A 15,586-nucleotide genomic window follows, 5' to 3' on the forward strand; every position below is an offset into this window, starting at 1 on the left:
CAGACTGGGTTTTGAAAGCCCATGAATCAGAAAGAAATTCCATCACATAATTAAGAAATGTTCCCCTTCCCCAATTTTAAATCCTCTGTTGGCTTTAATTAACTTGCCCTAAAGCAATAAGCCACACAATGAGGTTGGCTTGAAAGTATAAAGCAAGTATGAAGTAAAACTCTGACAAGTATAAAGTGAGTTGTCTCTGCACAGCTCCCTACCCCACTCACATTTCAAGGTATGGGATGTTCTCCCTTCCACACCTCTTTTTTTCACCCCTGGCTCTTTAACATGCGAACTCAGTAGTATTTTACAGCCTGCCTCCATGAAGGAAAACCCACATCCAGCTACACAAAAAGAGAATTCCAGCTACACATAGATGGATAGGGCTTGGAGCAACCTGCTTTAGTGGAAGGTGACCCTGCCCATAGAACTAGATGAGATTTAAGGCCCCTTCCAATCCAAACCATTCTAGGATTGAATGACAGTCATCCCATGCACAGGCAGAGAACTGGGAATTTCCTGGAGCCCATGGGTTATCTGCAGTGTGCACACTGCATGGGCACACCAGTAAATCCTTGTCTTCTCCCAAAAAATGCCAGAGAAAGCAAGCACTGACCTACACCAATACTCTCCCACCAGTGATGGTGTTCATGGCTGGGTGCACCTATACCAACCACAACTGCAGTTGTGATTGCTCCGCTCTCTACAACCACCTGAAAGAAGACTGCAGTGAGGTGCATTTGGTCTCTGCTCCCAGGGAACAAGGGATGGCACAAGAGGAAATGGCCTCAAGCTGCACCAGGGCAGGTTTAGATGGAGCTGAGGAACAATTCCTTCCCCACAGGGTGCTCAGGCATTGGAACAGGCTGCCCAGGGCAGGGCTGGAGTCACCGTCCCTGCAAGTGCTCACACACCGTGGAGACGAGGCCTCAGTGCCATGGGTTAGTGGTGGCCTTGGCAGTGCTGGGGAATGGTTGGACTGGATGAGCTTAAAGGGCTTTTCCAACCTGGTTGATTCTGTGATTCTACTTCTAAAAATTGCAACTGCAATAATAATTTAAATCCATTAAAGCTTCTATTTCTCCTCAACAGGAGTCCAATCAAATTACTTTGATTTCTGTAGCTGCTTATCCCTTTCTTTTTTTTTTTTGCCTTAATGCAACAGGCCAATCCAAGTAATCTCAGGTATCTATTTATGGCCGGTCTCAGCGGTGGAAGTGGCCAAAGCAGATCTGGTCAGGAAGGGCTCAGACAGGAGCATATGCATGCAATTGGCCAAGGATTAGAGCTGCAGATTTCTGCTTCTTGAGAAAGGGAAAAAGTCAACTTCTAGATATATATCAAGCCGGAGGCTGAAGATCTCCTTCAGTTTTAGTACATAAGTGACACAAGCCTATTCTTTCCACTTGTGGAGGAGTCTTAAAGCTGTTAACTGAGGCTGTGATTTAATTGTGAGTGCACTTGGTCTCCCAAGTCCAGCTGGCGCTGTAGAGAAGTGAAAATACATTAAAAACATCACTTGGAAATTCTGACCTGGATGAAACCAGGAAAATTTAAATCTTTTGGGGAAAAAGAAAAGTTAGCTGGGAGATTTCTAGGCCATGACATAATCATCTGTTCAGCATGAAGACTTTTTGAAGCTTATCCTATCCATACCTTTTGAGGCTTACCAATTATTAAGGGATGGCTTCTTCTCACTACCGTACGTCTCTGCAGACCCGCACAAAAAGTGCTCCAGCAACAGGACTTTGCACTGTCTGCACAATTTAGTTAATAGGCACAGCGAGGCATTTTATCTCACTCTAATTCCTCCCCTCTAAAGGCTCCCATTCGTCACCTGCGCTCACCTCAACACATTTTAGCCTGCTATTTAATTACTTTAAAGCTGGAGTGATGGTGGTCTTATTTCTTCCGGTCACTCTTTCCTTTCAGGGGTTTGCTGCTGGCTCCCCTACCAGGCCCTGCACATCTAAAAATCCAGCAGGCAGTGCATTGCCTCTGACAAACGGATAATATTTGAGAGCCGTGGGTACACTGCTTTTGGGCTGATGTGTATATCAAGTTTCAGTCCAGTCAAAAGCCAGCACCATCTTTTCACTGCTGCCCTTTTCATTTAGTTATCTTACTGAAGTCTTATCTCCCCAGTCCCTTGCCAGAGGCTACCAGCTTCCTGCAGAGCCAGAAACAAAGCTCAGTCTTAAACAAAGGGGGAAAAAAATCACAACTGAAAGTTGGTCACAGTTACTGTTATGGAGCCCTGCAGGTTCTGTAGCCACGACTAAAGCAAAGGCATGCTGTTGCTTCTGTGCCTAGTGTCACTGGCCAGCAAAGCCACCAGCAGCACGGCAAGGTATTGCCTTTCTTTCAAGTAGTGTTAAACCTCATCACCGCTGGTTTTAGGCACATTCTTTTCCCTGCTGCCATCCAAATAACCACTAAAACCAGCTGAAATGGTCAAAAACAATGCGGGAGAATGAAGGAACACAACTACCGTCACCACTAGTGACAGCTACCATGAGCTCGATGCCCATGCAACACAACCTTCCCAGAGCATCCTGTCTGAATTAAGCCCAGGAAAAAGGAAACATGAGGATCACCCTTCCTCCCTCTCAGTGTAACCAGTAACAGCCTGATCTCATAATACACCACAACTGGTTCATGTATCTCTTAACAGCAGAAAATGCATGTAGAGGTGTTAAAAATAACTGATATAATTAAGCTTCAGTAGCACAAACCAGGAAGAAACTGGCTTTACAGCAACTGCTCTTATGCCACATAAAGAAACCAACCTGAATTACATGCTTAGTTAAACCATGACCTTACGCAGGAGAAGTTAGAAGAACAGGTTAAACACCGAGTACACAGGAAAGTTTCAAATAAAAAGACAATGTTTTATGTAAGTTTTCTTTCTATATAAGAATAAATATTTGTTAAAGTGCTGGCTATTTCCCTTGCAGTTAAGCAGATCTGTCGAATACCTCAGCAGAACGAAGCTCTCAATGTGCAGTACTTTCTGAACTCTTAATGAGCATCTCATAGATGAGCCTTATGCCTTCTAGAGTAAACTTCATCCTTCAGTTGCTCTTAGCTTGACATATTTAACATGAAACTCTCCATATTTATTCCTCAGGTGCTGTGGAGGAGCAGATACGTGCATGCACAAACACACTGAGCGGTGGCAAGGAACTTAGTATCAGTGTAAATATGAAAATGGGTTCAAGTAAGCCCAGCTAATGTCAGTGTAGTCCCCTCCAGAGGCTTAATCATTCCTGTGTTTCTGAACCAGGAGTTGCTCCTGGAGTCACAGAAGTATCTGTTGTCCTCCCAGTAAAAAATCCAACTGATCTGATAGATGCTAAGGCCTGAAAATAAGGAGCACATGAGCTTTGTCAAATTTCTAGTGCTGGTGTGGGGTTTTTTAGGTTTAAATACTCATCTGTGTTGTGCTTGCCCATCTCAGAGTTCTGACTCTGTAAAGCTGCACTGCACTGTACTGCTAATTCAGGTATTTCACCAAAATAAGCACCATAAAACCCCTTGCTTGGGTCCTGAACTCCAAACCTACATTTCCTGAAGTGTAACAGCCCATCAGCTTCTTTTTAGGGAATTTCAGCTTAACTCTTGTGCTTTTCAGTGTGTGACAGCCAAATGCACACAAAAGCAGAACCAAAACTTGTTGAGCATCTCAGCAGAATCAAGGCATCTTCAGGTGATTGTACCTCCAAGATAAACATTTTAGTCTCTATCACCTGTCTTACTGAGAAACCTCAAGAGGCAGAGTGACCACAAACAACTCTGACTTATAAGATGACCAAATGTCACTGGAACTGTAAGAAAATGGCATAGAGTGGCTGCTGACTGCCTCTTCCCTCTGTTGTTGAAAACAAAGCTATCTGCCTCCTCTTTCAAGGTCCCTTGAAGGCTCTTCCCTTCTTTTAATCTTTAGTTCAGTATCCAAAGCTTGACCATTGCCTCTGGCTCACAACTCTGATCTTCATCTGAGTTTGAGGAAGGATCCTGGTGTCTTATCTAGGAGGTATCTTAGCGAGCAGGTTATCAAAACAAGGCCATAACACACTGGTCTCCTCTGTCCTCTTCAAAAGGATGAACAACAAATGGATGTATGGATAGTCCAACGCATGACAGACATCAGAGGAAATGAGAAGGAGACAAAAGCAGTGAGGACTTCTTTGGCTCTTCTCTCCAAAATTCCTAGGCTACACCAGCGATGTTTGGTCAAACTGTCCAGAAGGTTGCAGAAGTTGGTAAGGAAGATGAGGAGGATGTATTATAAACACAGGATAATGGGAAATCTCAGCTGACCACAGGTCGTGTAGGTCCTTACCTGCTCTAGTGGAAGGTGTCCCTGCTCATGGCAGGGGGCTGGAACTGGATGAGCTTTAAGGGCCCTTCCAACCCAAACCATTCTACAATTCTGTAACAAACTACGTCACAGCACCTACAGAGCATGCATCTGTTACACGTGAGGTATGAACGCACAGAGCAGTGTCCCACCTCCATATACATGTAACTCTAAACAGTCAGAGAACTTATTCAAGCGGTACTTACACTATTTAGATTAAAAAGAAGAGAACAGTATCATGGCTTTTACACCTCTGCTTTTTAACTAATGCATTTCAGAAGGGGACAAAAATACTTCCCTTGCATGTTTCTCTTTCACAGGCAGTAAGGAGAATAATGATTATACTCATAATGGCAAACTGGGTTTCTTTGTTTACAAAGGGTTGAGTTTTTATCAAAGGCTCATTTGCACATAAGAAAAATGCAATCAAACCAGGGAGCATTTCAACTATAGCGCTCATTCCTTTGGATAACCAAGGCTGATGGTTCTGTTGCTGTTCTGGTTTGACTTTTAGGCATCCAGGCATCTCCCAGCCACCACACAGGCACCAGCGTTTTCCTGGATCGGGTCCTGGATGACAAGGGCTGCCAAGCAGCTACAAGGACAATAAAACACACTGTACTACTCCTAACCTTCATCTTTGGAGTACTGCATTTGAGCTGCTGAGGCCTCAAAATGGTGAAATCAGACCAGCCACCACCCAAGCTGACATTTCATTTGCCTCACTAAGTTATTCTTATTAGATGCATTTCCTGGAAGCTACTGGTAAGTGACAATTTATTTCTTTGTTTTCTTTCTTTTTGTTTAATTTCATTTAAAACCAATCACAATTACTCTAATCTGAAAGGATGCAATCTACCATGTCAGAACGAACCAGCTCAGTCCTACAGCCGTACGGGGAAAGCTTCTAAGTTTCCTGGCAGCAATGAATCAGTCTCTTTCTTTATGTGTGCATTGGAAAATGCAATACTGTTGTACCTAATAATTTATTATACATTCTCTTCATTATCTTTATGAAATATCTGCTGTCCAAATCAGAGCTAACAGAGACCGGGAGATGTGCTGCTCAGGGTAGTTCAGCAACCAGAAAGACCAGGAGTGAGTTATGACTTGCAGTGTTTGTGTTTTTCTTCTTTTTCTCCCTTTTTATCACCTCCTTCCCCAATTCTCCCCCATTTTTAGGCCTCACTGGAATATCTGAAGTCAAACCTGAGGTCCCCCAGCAGCTGCAGGGTCAGCAGAAGCCCAGCTGTCTAAACTTTATTGGCAGTAAATGTCATTCTCGCACACAAACCGCACGCCTGGAAAACCCAAAGGCACATCTTGGGCTATCACATCCCATCACGCTCCCCGACGAGATGTGAAAACTGAAATGGAAAACGTCAACAAAGTCCTGCCGCGGTGAGGAGCGGGGCATGCCCGCTGACAAGCGTGCCGCAGTGACAGAAATGGACTTGGAGTTGCAATTAGTAGCACTGTCATTTTCGGCCGCTCCTGCCAATTAATTAAGCCTGTCAAATGGAAAAGCAGCGGCATTCACATGATAATTTATATAGGGAGAGACTGGCCGAGCAAAGCTGCTGCTGCAGCCAACAAAATGCCCTCCGAGCACTTAAAAGGAAAATAAAATAAGAATATAAAGGGGGGGGGGAAGAGAGAAAGAAAGTTAAACTGTCCTTGTTATAATTGTTAACTCTGATCGCTCAAGTAGAAGACGGGCTGCTTAAAACTCCAAAGGAGCCCCTAGCTCGCTTAAATCTCAGAGTCCGGAATGATAGAATCAGAGGAGTTTATTCATACCATTAAGCCCCAGAGAACTTAATTGAAAGAAGAGCATAGCCTGGACCTTGACAAGCGGGAGGTCACAGTAATTGCTGCCGGACATATTTAACATTAAGATAATCAGGCCATTAATTACCCTTTGGATCATTAAATCAGCCAGTTGCAAAATGAAATTTCTGCCTCTATTACTCACTTGAGAGACCACAGGGGTGGCTTTTAATTTATCAGTGAGCTTGAGATACAAAGGACCAGGCTTGGGGAGGAAGGAAAGGGGGAGAAAGGAGGGGGTCTGCTTCAGCAGAGGCAGGAATATCAATCCGCCATGCTTGGTGATCTTGGCAAATTAACTAGGTAAGATAACCTCAGCTTCTAAAGGCAGAAGCTGGGGGTATGTAAATAGATGAGGGCAGACAGGGAGATCAGAGCCTGCACACCACTTAGCAGGATAATAAAGGAAATCATCCTTGATTATCAGTGCTAATTTGGACACTGCCGGTAGCTTGTTATGCGTGTTCTGAGTAGCATTTAATTAATTCAATTGCTTGTTAATGAGGGAAGTGACATGTGGGGAGCAGATGCCACCCAACTGCAGATGGGTTCTGGTCAGCCCTTCACAATAAAATCTTTTTTTTTCTTTTTTTTTTTTCCTTTTTAAATTTCTTTTTCCAAACACCCTTCCCCCAGCCCCGCAATAGGAAAGGTGTCAGGCATGGAGGAGCATTCAAAAGGCACAAAACACTGACCTCATCAGGCCAAGAACGGCTAAGAAACCAGACCTGACAATTGTGGATAGAGAGGTACTGATGTTCCCCCAGGCCCCATTTGTAACGCTGCGGCCTTATGCCAGGAATCGCAGACCAACAGGACTGTAACAGCAATCTGATGGCCAAAAGGAACAAGAAAGGAGAGAGAAATGAAACAGAGCATCCTCACAAGATTCAGGATACAATACCGGGACCTTAACCACTCGCTTTCACTGGGTTTACCCTTAATCTGTGCTGTTTGTAAAGAAGGAATAGTTATTTCCATCGATAAAGGAAACACAGTTTAATTGTCTTCCTCCAAGTTGCTTCCCAGTTATCCCCCAGAAACCAGTGCACGCTCAGCATAGCTGACACTGGCCTTGAAACAGCAAGCCAGGCTTCAGATTAGGCTTGTAGGAGTCTGCTAAATATAGTCGAGCTGGCACCATTACATTCAGTTTGTTAGTGAGTGAGGGATCAAACTGGATCTTATATTGTAAGGTGAACGTCAATTCCCAACACTGCCGGCTCCTAACTCTGGCCTTCTCATCACCTTTGGTACCCAGGATAAACAGGGTGACTGCCGTGCAGACAGACTACCTCAGCAAAACTGCTGCACATGCTCTAAGCTCCATTTAAAGGGCTGCTGCCTGGGGCTGCCTGAGCTTCTACTACTCATCCCTCCCCTTAAAAATACATTTTTAATGGAGTTGGAGGTTCTTGCTATTTGAGTATTCTCAGAAAGATGCAAAAATGATGAAACCCTTCCTTCGCCTTGAAGGTTTCCCTGTAGCTGATACAAATATTCAGCATCACTTGAGCAGGACAATAAAAAGCATGGCTGAGATGGTACCTGGATATGACACTGCCCTCCCTCCTCCTGGCCAGAGGAAAACGCTAACAGCATCTTAGGAAGTTGATGGTGGCAAAGCAAGGCTGCAACCCAGAAGCCACATGGCAAGATTCGTACATTGAGAAAGCAAAACATGTGAGGTGTGTCCAGAAAAAGGCTAAAGATCTACTGGGAGAGCTACATTCCAATACAAAAGGGTCTAGGCAAAATACAGTGCAGATTCTGCAGGCTGACTTCACCCAACTCCCACATTCCTCCGTGGAGCAGTTCTGCCCCACCGGGCTACTCCTGTGTCACGCCACTCCAAATCAATGTTTTAAGAGTGTGCTTAAATACTATCAATAGCAATTAGAGGGGATAATCCTGATCTCATCCCCAGACCCGGTTAATTGTCGCAACATTGATTTACTCTAATTTGACTTCTCACTCCAAATTAAACCTGCATTACCAAAGGAGGAACCGCAGGCAAACTCTGCCCATGCCTCCCTCCTCTCCAAGACAATAAATTTCATATTGAATACCTCTGGAAGAAACCCAGCAGTTGTTGCAGGATCCATACGGAAAGATCTTTTTCCTCCCCTCACCCCCCCCCCCCTTCTTTTTTTTTCTTCCTGCGAGTAATTAAAAGATGCTTTTCTTGACTAATGATCCCCCTGTTTAGGAATGGGAAGTCGATATTCCTTCACCAGCAGTCAGCTTCAATTTGTCACAGGGCTCCTGAAGTTTGAGCGGCGGTTCTCAGGGCTGTTGGTAATTGCTGGAACCAATTACCAGCTTTCCAAAGCTGACCTAATCAGGGACCCATGGACACCACTGCTCAGAGGCCAGCTGGTCCCCCCCTCACATCCATGTACTTGCCTGCGCTTGGGTTTGCTGCTGCTTCATCAACTCCTCGTCGTTGCGAGCTCGTGTTCATTCCTCTTCCCGTCTTCACACCCAACACCCTCAGACTGAACTTTGCCTCAAGCTACTGTTTACTCTATGCTGCTTCCATGGGGAACCCATTGCACCTGTCCTGCTTCCCACTTTGATGCTAGAGGCCATCCAAGGTGTTGCCTTCCGTCCAGAGGCATGGAATAACCTGGAGATCTGCTTGTTTCAGAAGCTGCCTGTCAGACTTGATGAGACTTGGACCGTGGTCATGTTACAGGACATACCTGGGCAATATATCCTTGATGAAAGCAACAGCAGTAATGCTTTTTGCAACGAAACTCCCAGGCTTTGAGTTCACACCCTCCAATCCCAATTTCTGACCTTGTATCTAAATACGTTTCCAGGTTTATCCTTCCCCATGACTTTCTCAGAAAAGGAGTTTAAAATGAATTTGAATGGATGAGGGATGGGCCATAAGTTGTACTCACAGCCTGGCACAGCTCTGTTTGTAGAAATATTAGTGACATGGTCCTGATTAAGACTCCTTAATTATGCCATGACCTAGAGTAGCCATCTGTCAATCCCTCCGGCAAAACATCATCTCCCTGGGGCTCTCCGCCCTTTCCTCTACAACAGGAATGCATGGGATGCCACTGCAATGCCTCAGTGATCAGTGCCAACTACTCCCAAGCTGAAGGGGCTCCTTTTGAGGCCATGTCAAGACTTCCAGGCTCCTTTTAATCCAGAATGTGAATGCTCCTTGAGCCTCCAAGCCCAACAGATTCAGTGTCTGTGGAAAAGTCAGTAACTCTCTTATTTTCCCCTAAAAAGCCTGCGGGTTTCCACCAACGGCTTCATCTCCAATAGAAAGATGCAGCATGAAATTGTGAAACCCATGTATATGCTCTATATACATGTATCCCTTCTATAAGTGTGTATTAAGAGAGGGTCCCCAACAAATACCCTCGGGGAGCTGAGATTTGGAGTTCTGGTGGAGGAGCGATGGAAGGAGTCCAAGGATATTTGGAGATCAGAGAAGAAACAGGCATTCAGCCAAACTCCCGAAGGGGAAGAAAGCTGAGAGCTAGTGCTGGGGAGCTGCTCCTGCCCATGCTGATGAGCTCTGGGACCAGCCAGACTCTAAAAGTCACTGTGTGAGGAGGCTAACACACCCAATGTGCTCCTGCTCTACAGAGCCCCATCAGACAGCGGAGGGAAGTACTCCCATGTGTTCCTCCTGAACTTGTTCATACCCCATTCCCTTCTGCAGCCCCACTCTACTTGCTTGGCTTTTCCCCAGTCCCTCCACTTTGGTTGCCTCTTCCCCCTTCAGTCCCTCATCAACAGAAAAAGGGGGTTTTGTTTAACCCTATATCAGGTCCGTTGTAGCTGCTTCTGATCGGCCTCCTCAAGCCAAACTGCAAACAGTAGTGAGAAATGGAATACACAACTTACAGCTAAAGAACTTGAACTTACTCTCTTGTGGTATCTTGGGCAGGAGGAGCATGATGCTGGTAGAGACCACAGCAGAGGCACAGACTGAAAAAGCTTTCAGGTATTTATGTGAAAAAGATCACTTCAGTCCCTGCTGCAAGGGGCAGAAAACAATGGGAGTAGCAAAGCAAGATTCCAATTGCTTTGTGGAAGAACTTGCACATAACCCTAATTCTACTGAACTTGCACATAACCCTAATTCTACTGAACTTGCACATAACCCTAATTCTACTTCTAGCAGCTCCTGTATCACGTAAGTGTGCACCTGGACACAGATCTGGACAGACACAGTTATAAAATGCATCCTTCTGTCCAAAAATGTTATAGTGCAGGAAGGAAAATGTGATTCTGTCACTGAAACATAAGCAGCTGAATAGAAACATGAAGATGAACAGAAGCAATGAAGAATTAAAATAAGCCCTGAGCATGAAATACAAAGAGAACAAAGTTGATTTTCTTTAAGTATCCAATTCCAAACACAAACCTCTGGATTACTGAATGCAAATGGATGGTTTTCTTTTCAGTCACATGTATTTCAGATTTCTCATTATAATATCATTACTATATGAGTACTAAAATAATGTTGTTCTTTAAAAACATCAAAATCCAATTAAGAGTAAGCCTTTTTTCCTTTTAAGCATTTATAACTGTGGTATCTCTCCAGCTCACCTCAGCAGTAAGGAGCAACATGTATTTGTTAGGCGCAACAATATAAGGTCTTTCGATTAAAGGGATACTGATGACTGAAAGGCAGCATTGATTTCAATCTACCTGATGAAATAATTATATTCACTAATAATACACACTTATACAGCAGACATACAGGTTACGTATGAACAAAACCTCTGTGGAGGTCCCCCTGAGCATTCTCACACGTCGTCATTCATCTAAGTAGCCTGATTAATGTACTGGCTTCATTCTCGAAGATGAACCAAAGGTGGCACCAAAAATTCATTTTTCAGTGCTAACGAAATAATGCAATAAGAAACACTTTATTACAGACAACAGCACAAACCTACTCCTACACTACAGGAAGTGGCCCAGGTATATGCTCCCAGGTTATAATTTCACTTGATCTGGTACTCGAAAAAGCAGGATCCAGAGATATACACCAACAAAACCCCAACATAATTCCCTCTGATTTCTCTCATATGCAGGAAGCAAACATAGAGCTAAACCTCATCACACCTGGGGACCTACCAGTGCTCAGATGTTGGGTATCCCACTGGAGCTGCCCCTAAGACAATAACAGTGCACTTCTGAAGACAACTTCAGAGGCTGGCCCAGCCCTGCAAGGAGGTCCTTCTCCTCCCCAAACCCCTGCCGAAACGCAGTCTGTCAGAGGTCATTCTGCTCCCCCCCAAGCCAACATGTTAGTTCTAACTAGCAGCACTTACATCTCAAACCTACTCACATCAGGAAAGTATTTTCAAAACACCTTTCTTTGACACCGATTAGATAAATTAAAGATAAAACCCATTCGTTTTTGGTATGACAACGTACTGCAGCTAGATTTTCACTGCGCTGAGCTATGAGTGGTAGGTAAAACACTGTTCCCATTGGAAACACCACCCCCCCCAACATATATTCTCACATATATTATAACAGAAGTAAGCAAGACCACAGTGAGCAGAACTTGCACCATCTGTGCTGACAACCTGATGGCAGGTACAAATTCCTGGGTGAGCATGAACTACTTAAGGCATAATAACTAATGACAAACTGAGAGACCAAGAGTAGGGAACTTTGTGGCTGACTGAAACAAAGGGATGCATTATGGGATCAGTCAGACTGAGGAACAGCCAGGCAGGGGGTTCCAGTCTCCCACTGTGATGTCGGTCAGTCAACTAGCAAAAACACTGTAGGGCTGCTGAAGAAACCTTCACAAGAGTGCAAAAGTAATGGGGTCACTCATCTTTTGACATCTTTGACACATGTTCCTTCTTGGCATGCACTGAAGATATATAGATAGATATATATATATATACACACACATCATGACTTTTACAAGGCATACTCCAAGGGAGAATTTGCAAAGGCCATGCTGTAAAACATTGCAACGCCCTACCACCTCTGACTGAGAATCGTGAAGGAGGATTTATGTGCTCACAGCTTGCAGTATGTGGAGGATCACATCCTACCCGCCCGCTGTGTGCCACAATGAGATGGAGGAAGCAAGCTTACCTTGTGGAGTCTGGAGAAGGTTTCATATGGCCCTGGCTGCTCTCCTCCCAAACGCTGTTTGCCAGCTCATTCCCGATAGAAGACATCACCTTAATGAGCTCTATAGGCCAGTCATCCAAGTCAAGAGAGCGGACCCGTGAGAGGTGTGTGCCAAGGTTTCGGTGTATACCTGAGCATTCAATACATATAAGTGCCCCCAGATTCAGGCTGGCCCAGTCAGGGTCTAGGGGAAGAAGAAACACAAGCAATTAGACAACAAAACACCTAACAAAGCTTAATGTTTACGGTTAAGGGGTTTAGCTCTGGGTGTACACTGGGCTGCATCAAAAGAAACGTGACCAGCAGGTTGAGGGAGGTGATCCTGCCCCTCTGCTCTGCTCTGGTGAGACCCCACTTGCAGCACTGTGCGCAGTTCTGGTGTCCTCAGCATACAAGGACATGGAGCTGTTGGAGCAAGTCCAGAAGAGGGCCATGAGGATGCGCAGGAGATACATAGCTTCTGTATGGAGACAGGCTGAGAACATTGGGGCTGTTCAGCCTGGAGAAGAGAAGCTGTGTGGAGACCTCAGGGCAGCTTCCAGTGTCTGAAGGGGGCTACAAGGATGCTGGGGAGGGACTCTTCATCAGGGACTGTAGTGATAGGACAAGGGGTGATGGGTTTAAACTGAAACAGGGGAAGTTCAGGTTGGAGATAAGGCAGAAGCTCTTCCCTGTGAGGGTGCTGAGGCACTGGCACAGGGTGCCCAGAGAAGCTGTGGCTGCCCCATCCCTGGCAGTGTTCCAGGCCAGGTTGGATGGGGTTGGAACTGGATGATTTTTTAAAGTCCCTTCCAACCCAAACCCTTCTATGATATACTCTAACCTCTATGATTCTATGAAAAATAATGAAGAATGCATGAGTCCTGTCCAAAAGCAGAGCTGGAGCTGGGAGGTCTTCAATCTGGTCAACTTTGCCCCACGGAAATACCAACCCTTCTGAGAAAACCCTCAAGGAATAAGAAAATCACTGGGGGTGGGATGGGGTGGTATCCTCAAAAGATGCCTCATTGCACCTTCAGTTGAAAGAAAAATATGACTTAGAAAAGAAGAAAACACCAATGTAGTGGCAGGTAGCTGATGATGAAGTAGTGGAGAAAACCCCTCCTTGGGAATCTAGAGCCACCCATAACCAGTTACAAGGGAAAAAGGAGGAAAAAACCCAGAGTGACTAGATAGGATGTCTCTGCTGCTGACTGTATCAACTCCCTTATATATAGACTCCACACATGGTTTTTACATCTAACACACCATGGGTATGTTTTCATCTCCAAGATCAGGGAGATCAGTACTAAGATGAAAATGCGATACTCTGAACAGTACCAGTCTTAGTGTATGAGCCAGGATTGCACCGACGCACACACACAACCCCACAAATGAGAAAACTGGGACAAATTTGGGAAATTCCAAGTCATTTCCCAAGATGGTTCACTTTCTTGTCATTGTCCTGTGTTATTTAAATGTAACTTGGTATGAACCTCCCTCTCCCCAACAAACGGGCATTATAACAAGTGCAACGAAAGGCACAAGGGAGGAATTTTTGGTGGCTTGTTTTCTCCCCTCCCCTGCTGTCACATCTCTTCTTCTCACCTTACCCTGTGCCTCTCAAAGAACTGTCTTAGCCTATCACAAATGCCAAGCAGTAAAACGGGTATTAATTGAGAGGGTAGACAATTTCTATCCAAATCTAAATAAGAAGAATCCTCCACCTCATTTCACTTGAGCAGAAAGTGTTTAAGAAGCTCCTGTCCATACCAGGTCTTATCCTAGGAATACACAGTATTTCAGACTTAAAAAAACCAAGATGAGCCAAAGCTCCAGCCATGCTTTCCAAGCCCTTGCTAAGACAACCATGACAATCTGCTTTCCTGCCTACTTCATCAGGTCACCTCTACCAGTTTTGGTGTCTTGGCAGTGGGGGAACTAAGAGTACATTTGAAACACACTAAAAACCTTGAAACACTGATTTGTTGAGAAAAGCTTAAGTAACAGAGCAGATACTCTTTGGAAATTTGCCAACTGTGACTGGGAATGAAATCTCTGCCCCTGCCCTGCAAAGGCCGTGCTGATCTTCACTAGAATAAAAAGCCACGAGCTCAAAGAGGCACAAACTCAGAATGAAGCAAGAGAAAAGAACACCGATTTAGTTTTCCAGTTATTCTAGCTGATGTTAAGGACCCGACCTCCCTCCCAAATCCCTCTGTGCTCTTGAAGCACATCTAATGCATCTTCTACTAAATACATTTGTTAAATATTCACCTACTTCCAATGGGAGGTGCTGGTGCAATTGAAGCAATGACACCAAAGCAAAGCACCAAGAAGTTACATGGAAGTTTGTTAAGAGAGTATTTTAAATGTCAACACTGCCACCTCACAGCTGAGTTGCAAGGTGGCAAACTAGGAAAGGCAAATGGTGAACTCATTACAGACACCCAGTGAGAAACCAGACTTGCTGGTCTTGGTTACAGCTGGCTAACGCAAAGGCTCTAATGAGGAGCTTGGACAACTGACATTGTTCAATGGACTCTGGGAAAAACTGACACGGTGCTACTTATGACATTAACTCCAGTGCGTGCACATGAAAACCTGTTCTCCAAAGGATGTGTGCTAGATAATTATTGGTGGGTAGTGACTCCTGTTAAGGCATCTCCTTCTTGCCATATGTAGTAGAGCACTTGTAAAATCTCATGCTTGAAAACTGTTAGCACCAATTCAGACTGAAAAGAAGCACAAGTGGTTACAAGCCATAACTATTCACACTGGGGTTTCTGGGTGCCTTTTCAAGAAGGTGATTAAAAAAATCAGCTCCCTTTACCTGCTGACGCTAAGAGTAATTTGGAATCGGAGGATGCTCAGAATACTTGTAAGCAGGTGGTAGGCTTTTCTCCAGTGCGCACATATCCAGATTTGATGGTAAAAGAGAGGAAAACGCCCGTTCAACGCAGGTGGGGGTGTTAGGAAGGTAGATTCCCCTCTTTGCTTTACTTACAATTTGTCGAACAGAATATGAGCTCTTTTTAACATGGCTGAATACATCCAGATGACAATTTTCAGCTGTCCATATTCTTAAAAGATGTTTAGCTCCCTCCTTCTCTAAAAACCTCCTCCCCACTTTGACTTGCACCTTAAGCTGATTGATCATTTGAAGGTGAAATCTCCTGGAGCAGCTCTTCTAGGAGAATAACCCCTCCCCACCATCTCCTTCATCCTTTTGGACCTGTGGTGGCTGATGAAAGGCTTTGCCATGCTAAATCCTCATGAGTT

General features: G+C 44.7%; 1 protein-coding gene across 10 annotated transcripts in view; it reads right to left on the reverse strand.

The window, feature by feature from the left end:
- The window catches only part of AGAP1 (ArfGAP with GTPase domain, ankyrin repeat and PH domain 1), a 320,146-nt gene that overhangs the window by 22,661 nt on the left and 281,899 nt on the right, over positions 1–15,586 (reverse strand). For all 10 annotated transcript variants that reach the window (XM_062642581.1, XM_062642573.1, XM_062642604.1 and 7 more), the window contains one exon: positions 12,287–12,509. In XM_062642581.1, coding sequence (XP_062498565.1) covers positions 12,287–12,509 — 223 coding nt within the window. The remainder of the gene's footprint in view (positions 1–12,286; positions 12,510–15,586) is intronic.

Source organism: Pezoporus occidentalis, unplaced genomic scaffold, assembly GCF_034315485.1.
Source record: "Pezoporus occidentalis ecotype Australia unplaced genomic scaffold, CSIRO_AGI_Poc_V1 ctg118, whole genome shotgun sequence".
NCBI lineage: Eukaryota > Metazoa > Chordata > Aves > Psittaciformes > Psittacidae > Pezoporus > Pezoporus occidentalis.